At 40.5% G+C, this 10,578-nt stretch overlaps 1 protein-coding gene across 2 annotated transcripts; it reads right to left on the bottom strand.

Annotated features, from left to right (window-relative positions):
• Window positions 1-246: 246 nt before the first annotated feature.
• Window positions 247-3,467, bottom strand: LOC136226893 (uncharacterized). 2 transcript variants are annotated; one of them, XM_066015570.1, is made up of 6 exons: window positions 3,373-3,455; window positions 3,148-3,174; window positions 2,298-2,420; window positions 1,649-1,847; window positions 1,444-1,533; window positions 247-1,111 (listed from the first exon to the last, which is right to left on the bottom strand). In XM_066015570.1, the coding sequence occupies exons 1-6, from the start codon at window positions 3,429-3,431 to the stop codon at window positions 464-466; spliced, it is 1,146 nt and encodes a 381-aa protein (XP_065871642.1). In that variant the 5' UTR covers window positions 3,432-3,455; the 3' UTR covers window positions 247-463. The 2 variants fall into 2 exon arrangements, with proteins under 2 accessions (XP_065871642.1, XP_065871643.1); XM_066015571.1 differs by lacking the exon at window positions 2,298-2,420 and having other exon boundaries at window positions 3,373-3,467.
• Window positions 3,468-10,578: the final 7,111 nt, after the last annotated feature.

Genomic DNA, 10,578 nt, shown 5'->3' with positions numbered 1-10,578 from the left:
ATGGACTAGATATCTAAATCCATTAAAAATTGTCAGAAAGTAAAATACTTTCAATTTGACTCATTGTTTTCAAGTAAATATGACAATTTTCCAAATTAAAGATAACGATGAAGTTCCTTCTCAAAAATAAATTTCAAATTTTCTAAGCTATTCATTGTTTATTGATTTTATACCTTAAATTAGAATAGGTATGATATCTCAAAACATCTTATACTTTCATAACTTTATATATTAGAGTGAACTTAATTGGTATTTGATCAACGTCTACAACAAATATTAAACCAAAAATAAAAATGTACCATCTTTCTCATATCAAGATGTCAATCTAAACTGAACAAACTCAAAATTATATTACAAATGCATCTCTTTTTCATCCAATTCATGGAAGAGAGAAATTCTACTGTTCTCCCGATATAATACATCCGACCAATCAAAAAATGAGGTATACTAATTCACCGGGTTATCAGACCTGTCCTTTAGCTGCAGCATCAGTCAGTTCTGTAGTCCTAGCCAAATGCTTGCTTCCTTTAAGGTGACAGTCCATGTTTTCTTCACTAGTGCAGCTTACATTACAAATGGTGCACCACCACTTACAATCTCTAACCTCAACAACTGATCTACTTTTCAGATTCATTGCTTCACATTCCGGTGAATTGATGTTAATTTCCGATGAAGCAGAAGAAACCTCACCTTTTCCAGACATTTCCTCCACTTTCTGATGTTCACAGGCAGCCAAATGCCTTTTCGATTGAAGATGTGAAACCAGATTGTTTTTATTCTCGAGCGTTACGTGACATATCGGACAAGTCCATGGCTTGAAATAATACTTGGAACTTGGTCTGGCTTTTAGACTCTCTAAAGCCTTGGCATGTCTTTGACCTTGAAAATGTGCAATGAGATTGAGCTTTCTTGCGCATTTTACCTTGCACAAAACACAAGTCCATAATTCTTGACTGCTCTTGGCTGCACAAGTTTCTGCTTCAATTGTAGCACAAGCCAATTCTTTTTGCAATTTCTCCGAAGTTATAAGATCAGGAAGATTATTTCGTCCGACTATTTCAGCATATGTTGCAATTCTTGGCTGACCCAAGACGGATTCTATTTGTGTAACCTGAAATTGTGGTAAAAACAGAAGCACTAAGAGTCAAAAACTTCACAAGCATAAAAAAAGATGCACTTCAAATAAAAAAGTATCCGAATGTATTTTGGGCTTCGTAATTTCTGACGCAACATAACACAATTAGAGAGAGAATACGACCAGTTTGACACAATTATCATAGTTGTGGCATTTATACCATTTGGAATATATGTATATCAAACTATGTCCATTCTATGCAAAGCCGCCTATGCAGATTGGGAAAGCTTTTGCAGTTCATATTCTGGAAGAATTTATCTGTTATAGATGAAATTTTTGTGAAAAGACATACAAGATCAACATCTTACCGGCGGCTTGGTTGTTGATAGTCCATTCTTCTCTGTTATTTCCACAGCATTAATGTCTTTCTGCTCAACTTTAGGCTGCTCCAACGTCAGCTGCAATTTATAAAATCAGTTCATAGGTAAGCTTTTGAAGAAAAGCAATAACCACGAAAATGAGAAAAGGTAGCATAAAATAAATTTTGATTCAAAGACCATAGAACATGGATACCATTAGATTCTGCCGGGCTTCAAGTTCGGTTTCCTTCAAGATGTCCAACAATTTGATAAACCAGTTGAAGACAAAGCGAGGATGCATAGACGACAGACATGGACGAACAAGTTGATTATAGATGTAAAAAGAACCATCGAAGTGAGGTGTAATCAAGCAACCCACTATTATTAGCTTCATGTAAGGCCAATAGGGCAACCTTGATTAAGGGAGATCAAAAACATTAGGACCAAAGAAAACATGTATAACAGAATAGCTATCTAACATTACAAGCAAGAACATTTATAGCTACCCAAACAAGTAAAACAATCAACGAATTAATACAAGGTTGTTCTAGCTCAACCGAAAAGGTAAGAGGATGATCATCGCACATATATAGAGCGATATAGCTCGCTAATTAACCAATGTGGTACTTGTTTCTAGCATAATAGTATATCTAGTAATTGATTTTTTCATGATACTCTCAACAAAAAGGCTCTTAAAGTCAGTACTAGCTTGTATCTTTTATATGTTTTCATGAAGTACCCACCTAAAGGCATTTCTTCAGAATAATAATGAAGGGAAATATACCTAGGATAATAATAAATCTTCAGAATAATAATCAAGAGCAAAGAGTATTTAGAATGCAGGTTTTCAGTAGTAAAATTACCAGTGTAGTAGGTGCTCAAAAGTATTTTCAAATAGTAAAATCAAGGAAAAGCAGATCCAATAACTGATGAGCTTCTCAGTGTCAGAGTTTGAGTTGGTCTCAATCGCTTGAATGGAAGCACATCTGTTAAGTATATATTCAACATAAGTCTCGGTTAACATAAAGCTATTTATTTCATTTGCCTTTGAAAATAGTTTGAAAGTAATTTTTTTTTATTCATGTGATGTGCAATGATGGATCCAAAAATTCACCGGGGACATTCTTACTACTTGTTATTTTTATAAAGTGTTTTAAAATCACCAATTCAGTCCCTAACATATGTAAATTGAAATAAAATCTAGTTTCGGTTATTTCATATTTTCAGACTTTTTAGGTTTCAGTTATAAGTTTATTTTTAGTAAAACATTGGTTTAAAACCAAACCAAAACTAATATATTATACTAAAATAATTTTTTTACATGTTTTTAGGCTCAACTATTTATTTCTTTTACTAAAACTAAGCTCATATCTGAAAGCAAAAATACAATAAAATATTAATCAACACTGATTCACAATATAGAATAACTGAAGCGATAACCAAAATATAAAATATAAATAATTTTCTAAAAAAAACGTAAAATATAAATAAAACAATCAAAAAGATCAAACCAAAATTTTATTTCAATTAAAGGAGCAACTTTAACATAAGTTGAGCGATTTAGTTAGAATTTTTATAAGGATAAGGATCTAATTGTATGAGTTGAGAATCTAATTAGAAAGTTAAAAAACCTAATTGATTTTAAAATATAGATTAAGGACCTAATTGAGCTTTGAAGATAGAGATGCATGGAGTGAAAAGAGAGTTACATACAAGGGATATATTATAGCAAAAAGAGGCCTGCAAGAAGAAGAGCAAAAGAATTGAAGTCAATACCCATAAACAGAAGGAAAATCACAATCATGTATTCCTAAAACCAGCTTCATCAAGTTTTTTTTTTTTTTTTGATAAAAGCTTCATCAAGTTTTAATTAAAGCAAAAGAATACACAAAATTAGGAATCAATGTTACGATAATTCAATACCCATTATTAGCATACCATGCGACAATGTGGAAGCATTCCAAAGCAAATTTGAAGATGAGACCCATAAAACCCATTTCGAAAATTCAATTTCTCTGAATGCATTTTCTGGGCTTAAAACTCCATTAAAATGACATAAGTAAAGGAGGGGGGAGGTGAGGCGGTCAGCTACATTGAAATGACCAGGTTACCCCGTTACTGTGTTCTTCTTTCATATTCGCAGCCTAAAAATGGGAGAACACTCGCTTTAACATAATCACACGTGTAATGTCTGTAACGAAACGGCTATCCAGAGAGCGAGTATTGACTGGGGATGGGATGGGAATATACAGAAAAGGAATAAACGGTACGTGACGACTAGGAAAGTGTGCATGTGCTGTGGGATACTAACAAAGTAAATTACCATTCCCTAATTTCCCGTAAACATTTAATTTTGGTTGCAAAATGGATTAACCCAACAAAATTATGAACACTTGTTTGAGTTTATAGCTTTTTTTATGGTTGCAAAATGGAGGAGTATTATTTATTTAAATCTGAAACCATACTATATATATATCGAACAAACTTAATCTGCTAAATAAGGGTTAAAATGGTTTATCAAAGTTAGGACGTGAATATCAATTTAATCAAAATACACTTTTGGGGTGTCAATTAATTTTCAAGTTAAAATTTTTTGAAAAATTAGTTAGAATTTTATAAATTTTAGACTTTAAAATTGATTGTATTAAAATATTAAATTGAACTAACTTAATTCTGATTTCGATTTTTTAGAATATATATGCTGCAATCTGAAATTTCAATCTGCTTATGTTACATTGATTATAAGCGGATTTTACAGGATATCAAGAAGGTGGGCTGGAAATGGAACGTTTTATGCAATTTCTGCATAACACGACCATTGTGCAAATTGCTTTGTTCGCTATCCTTCATCTACAACTACACCTTCCTCCAAAGGCAGATAAACGGATAGTATATACTGTGGCAGCCAATGTTCTACCACATTTGAAGTTTCGAGGACTCCAACTTTTGATGTCGCAGTCAAAGTTGTAGCTTGTCTTTTCCTCACTACTTATGCAAGCACGAGCATTCATATTAAAAGTCATTATTGCATATAAAAAATGAAAAAAGAAAGCAAAGTTAAAATAGAGAATCACAACAATATTCTTCTCTTCTGATAGTTAGTTATCAAGTATATAAGTTATGTAATATTTTTATTGATATATTGATAGTAAATTACTTCACAATAAGATTTGATGTTAGTTAAGAAGTTATTTGTAGAGTTTGAGAAATATATAGTAGGTGGTCGCGTAAAAAGGAGATTAATAGTTAGTAATACTTTTTTTTACTGCAACTGATCCGCAGTACTTACGCTTTTAATAAGTAACTCCTCATCCCAACTTGCTTATTTCGAACAAATAACCCCTCAAATAGGTTATTTCGGGAGTTGTTGTTTTGCCATTTTTTTGATTAAAGATTGGTTAGCAAGGAAGGGTAAGCCGCGAACATCCCAACTATGCTAGCACCCCCACCACAGACCCAAAAAAAAACCCCGAACCAAAATTATTAAAAGAGTAAATAAATGTCATAATACAAAAAGAATAAAGAATAAAATGAAGCCAAAGAATTAGAAAAAGCGATAAACGCAACGTCCTACACAATCATGAAAAAAGACCGATCCACAAAAATCTAGGACAACATCCCATCAAGTCGAAGCTGTTGCCATCCATCCATAATTTGCAAGCGAATCTGCAACATGATTTCCTTCACGAAAAATATGAGACACCACAAAAGCCACAGAATCGATCTGATTTAAACAATTGAACCATTTTTGTCTAAGCAACCAAGCAACCGAACCAGATTTAGATTTGAACATCTGCACAACATACATTGAGTCGCTTTCAAGCCAAATTTTTCGTCAACCTTTATTGATAGCCATGTCAATGGCGTAAATAGCAGCAGATAGTTCAGCAAGATAAGCAAAGGAACTTTCAATCGGAAAGGCAAACGCACCAAGGCACATGCTAGTATGCGAGCGATAAATACATCCGCAACCCGCAGAACCAGGACCACCTGTGACAGACTGATGCGGACATCCTAACTAAGATCACTGATCACGGGCGCTCTGGCGGATCCCCAAGACATCAGGCTCACGAAGGTTGTACCTAGGAGGGCGGATCCCCAGGACAAGCCAGCGGGGCGAATCTAGGAGTACGCAAGGAGGCGTATCCACATCTACCCTGGGCGGATCTCTCGGACTACTTGCTCCCGAAGTAATTCACCAACAACCCTGACAATCCGTACCTGTACCATTGCACCGATTGTCGGGGCGTATCACCCATTTTACCCTTCAGTCGATAACCTGAATGTAACCCTAGTAGGGGCAATCTTTGTCTTTTGTCATTATTAGAGGGGAGTATTTAAACCCTCATTTAAGAATGACGGTAACTTTTATCAATCAAACATTATTCTCTTTGAGAACCGAGGTTTATACCTTGTTATTGGGATTCACTCCTTCTAGTTTAGCTAGAGAAGAAACTCTTTGTTGGTTTACGATTAAAACCTCCATTTATCACCTTCAATCTGTATCAGTTGGTATCAGAGCCAATCGTTTCCTGACCCGAAACTTCTTTTGGCAATGGTTCAACCCCGACAATCGCAAGATTCCATGGAAACCAGTGACCGGAGGTATGAGGAGCTGAAGGAGCACCTCGCGGAGCAGATCCAAGCTAGCCATGAGCAGCAGAGGCAAACCGACCAACGGTTCCTGGAGCTAACCACCTCATTCGAAAACTTCAAGCTGGAGGTTCTGGCGATAATCCGACCCACTGCGGGAGGACTGACCCAGAGAAATGAAGGAGTCCGTGAACAACCGCTTCCACAAATGGGTCCTAGGGATCCTGAGGTAAGAAGACCCAACTTTGTCATTGTGCATAACGCTGATAGTGATAGTGATGAATTTGAGGGTATCAGAAATGATGATACCATTAGAACTATGAGGGATGTTGGGCCTGTTGACAACCGACGTGTGGAGGTTGCTAGGGGATATCCAGGTCTAGGGAACTTTGATAGAGATGATGCCTTTAAGCTAAAAATAGACTTACCGTCTTTTGGAGGCAAACTGGATATAGATGGGTTCTTAGACTGGTTATCGGAAGTTGAACGTTTCTTTGAGTATGCTGGGATTCCTGATGAGAGGAAAGTAAGGCTGGTGGCGTATCACCTGAAGGGTGGCGCATCAGTTTGGTGGGATCAGATGAGGGAAGAAAGAAGAAGAGGGGGCAGAGATCCGATTCGATCTTGGCTACGGATGAAGGCGATGTTGAGGGAGCGGTTCTTACCGCCGGATTATGAGTAGTATATTTACAGCTCCTACAGGGGATGCTCTCAAGGGACCCGAAGTGTCCATGAGTATACTTCTGAGTTCTTAAGTCTTTCGGCGAGAGCCAACTTGTCTGAAACTGAAAGCCAAAAGACCTCTAGGTATCTAGAAGGGTTGAGATACAACATCCAGGATCGTATTGGCACACAGATGGTGGTTCGAGTAAAAGATGCTAGGAATTTAGCCCTCAAGGTTGAATCCCAACTAACCGGGAGATCCAGGAGATCCGCCACTACTGAGTATACGCCTGGAGGAAGAGATAATGTGAAGTCTTACGACAAAGGCAAGCAGGTGGCGAGTGCCAGTGGGGGCAAGGTTAACAGTGTGGGAAGGGGATCTGTTGGAGATACTAGGCCATACAAGGAAGCACCTATACCACCTAAGAGCAACAATCCGTATGCGAGGCCAGCACCTTTCAAATTTTTTCGGTGCAATGAGCCAGGCCATAGATCCAACGAATGTCCTAGGAGGAAGAGCGCCAACATGGTGGAGAGGTATGAGGATGACTATGACGAAGGGGATGAAGTATTTTGCGAACCCTTAGGAGAAGATGATGATGAGGCGGATGAAGAGAGATACGCCATTCATGTGGTACGGCGTTTGTTAGTCTCCAGCCGGGTAGAGGGAGATCAGAGGCACCGCCTATTCAGGACCCGCTGTGATAATAGATAGTGGGAGCCAAGAGAACATTGTGAGCAGCAGCGCCGTTCAGAAGTTCGGGTTGTTGGCGGAAGCGCATCCCGACCCCTATAGAGTGGGGTGGATCAAAAACGTGGGTGAGCTTAGGGTGACCCAGCGATGCAGGGTACCTATCGTGATTGGTGATTACAGTGATGAAGTCTGTTGTGATGTGGTCGATATGGATGCCTGCCACCTATTGTTGGGCCGACCCTAGCAGTTTGATAACGATGCCACCCATGCCGGAAGAGAGAACACTTACAGATTTGTGAAGAATGGGGTAAAGTTCGTCCTTACGCCAATAATGAGAGAGCCAAAGGCCGACGAGAAATCTACTTTGGTAGTCTGTCCTACACACAAATCATTTGTCAGCGAATGTGAAGAGAGCCAAATGGTGTATGTGGTAATGGTTAAGGCGAATCACGAATCCGCCCAAAGGGACGAAAGGGAGATACCGAATGAAGTGACCCGCCTACTTGGTGAATATCAGGATCTGTTCCCTAATGAACTGCCAAGTGGGTTACCACCTTTGAGGGACATCCAACATCATATCGATCTTGTGCCTGGGGCTAGTTTGCCAAGCCTTCCCCACTATCAAATGAGTCCAAAGGAAAATGACATCATGAGGCAGAAAGTGGAAGAGCTCATTGAGATGGGATATGTTAGAGAGAGTATGAGTCCTTGCGCCATTCCAACTTTACTTACACCGAAGAAGGATGGGTCTTGGCGGATGTGTGTTGACAGTAGGGCTATTAACAAGATCACCATCAAGTACAAGTTCCTGATTCCAAGGTTGGATGACATGCTGGACCAACTTGGCGGATCTCGAGTCTTCTCCAAGATTGATCTCAGGAGTGGTTATCATCAGATACGAATCTGATCTGGGGATGAGTGGAAGACCGCCTTCAAGACGAGAGATGGGTTGTATGAATGGTTAGTTATGCCATTTGGGATGACCAACGCCCCCAATACTTTTATGAGGCTGATGAATCAAGTGCTTCGCCCAGTGATTGGAAAATTTGTAGTTGTGTATTTTGATGACATCCTGATTCATAGCGAGACCTTGGCGGAGCATGTGGAGCACTTACGGATAGTGTTTGACCTATTAAGGAAACACCAGCTATACGCCAACACTAAGAAGTGTGATTTCGTCATGGAAAGTCTGGTTTTCCTCGGGTTCGTGGTTAGTGGCGATGGGGAGAAGGTAAGAGCCATCCGAGAATGGCCCACTCCGAGGAACGTGGGGGATATCAGGAGTTTTCATGGGCTAGCAACGTTTTATCGCCGATTCATTAAGAACTTCAGTTCCATAGTGGCCCCGTTGACGGAATGTTTGAAAAAAGGGAGGGGGTTCGAGTGGGCGGACGCCCAATAAGAGAGCTTCGCCTTGATCAAGGAAAAGCTGAGTACAGCGCCAGTGCTGGCGTATCCCAATTTTGATAAGCTGTTCGAAGTTGAGTGTGATGCCGGTGGAGTTGGGATTGGTGGTGTCTTGATGCAAGAAAAGAGGCCCATTGCATGCTTCAGTGAGAAGCTCTGTGAAGCACGGCAAAAGTGGGCAACGTATGATCAAGAGTTTTATGCTGTAGTGAGGGCGTTGAAAGTATGGGAGCATTACTTGGTGGGAAAAGAATTCATCCTCTACACTGACCATCAAGCTCTCAAGTACTTGGGAAGTCAGAAGCAACTTCGAAGCTCCATGCATGCCCGGTGGTCCGCCTTCATAGATAAGTTCCCCTATAAGCTTATCCATAAGGCTGGAAAACAGAACAAGGTGGCGGACGCCTTGAGTAGAAGGGTATCGCTAATAAAGGCAGTCAACCTCGAGACCGATTGTTTTGAACACATCCGAGGAGAATATGCGGCTGATTTTGGCAGGGCTGGGAAAAGTGTAAGAACCAGCATGGGGATGGAGCATATCACCTGATGGATGAGTATCTCATGAGGGGCAACCAGCTTTGCTTACCTTGCACCTCCATTCGCGAGAAGGTTGTTCGGGATCTACATGGCGGATCCCTTGGAGGGCATTTTGGGCGAGACAAGACTTATAAAGCAGTGAGTTCCCGTTATTTCTGGCCTAAGATGAGGAGAGATGTTGCCTACTTAGTAGAACGATGCTATATCTGCCAGTCCGCCAAGGGACGCACCACAAATGCTGGGTTGCTGCTACCTTTGCCTGTGCCAGAAACCATCTGGGAGGATCTGTCCATGGACTTTGTCCCAGGGTTACCCAAAACTCAGAGGGGCATGGATTCCATCTTTGTCGTGGTTGATCGGTTTTCAAAGATGGCTCACTTCATACCATGTCGCAAGACTAATGATGCTTCGGCAACAGCGAAGCTATTCTTCAAAGAGATTGTAAGGCTACATGGCGTACCTAAGAGCATTGTCTCGGATCGTGATACGAAGTTCCTCAGCCATTTCTGGCGGACGTTGTGGGCTTTGTTTGATACGTCTCTGAAATTTAGCACCACCGCCCACCCTCAAACAGACGGACAGACAGAAGTGGTCAATAGAACTCTGGGAAACTTACTGCGCAGCAAATGTAAGGATAAGCCCAGGATGTGGGATGTGGTTTTAGCCCAAGCTGAGTTCGCCTACAACGGCTCTGTCCATTCGGGAACCGGGAGATCTCCATTTGAAGTGGTATACACAAAGACCCCGAATCACGTCCTTGATATAGCCCATCTTCCCAAAGGAAATGTGACCGCCAACCAGTTGGCCAAGGATTATATACAGATGCACCAAGAGGTGAAAGAGACTCTTGAGGAGAGAAATCAGAAGTTAAAGACCAAGGCGGATGAGCACCGCAGGGACCTACAGTTTGAAGTCGGGGATGAGGTTATGGTATACTTGGGCAAAGAGAGACTCGCCAACGCCGCCAGTAGTAAGCTTCGGCCTAGGAAATACGGGCCATATAAGATCACCAAGAAGGTCAATGTCAATGCCTATCATATAGCATTGCCGAACTGGCTTGGTAAAATCTCACCAGCATTCAACATCCGTGACCTTAGCCCATGGAAGTCGGATGGTCCTTTAGAGTTCAAACAGGGCGAATCAGTGCCGAGTTCTTTTAAAGAAGGAGAGAATGATGCGGACATCCTAACTAAGATCACTGATCACAGGCGCTCTGGTGGATCCCCAAGACATCAGGCTCACGAAGGTTG

The sequence above is a fragment of the Euphorbia lathyris genome, chromosome 4 (genome assembly GCF_963576675.1).
Source record: "Euphorbia lathyris chromosome 4, ddEupLath1.1, whole genome shotgun sequence".
NCBI lineage: Eukaryota > Viridiplantae > Streptophyta > Magnoliopsida > Malpighiales > Euphorbiaceae > Euphorbia > Euphorbia lathyris.
The sequence above is the reverse complement of the archived record's forward strand: the minus strand, read 5'-3'. Positions and strand labels throughout refer to the sequence as shown.

Coding starts and splice junctions, on each gene's coding strand:
- LOC136226893 (XM_066015570.1), bottom strand. CDS start 3,431: ATGGGTTTTATGGGTCTCATCTTCAAATTTGCTTTGGAATGCTTCCAC. Junction 3,175..3,372: donor TGCTTCCACATTGTCGCATG/GTATGCTAATAA, acceptor TTCTTCTTGCAG/GCCTCTTTTTGCTATAATAT. Junction 2,421..3,147: donor TTTGCTATAATATATCCCTT/GTATGTAACTCT, acceptor TATACTTAACAG/ATGTGCTTCCATTCAAGCGA.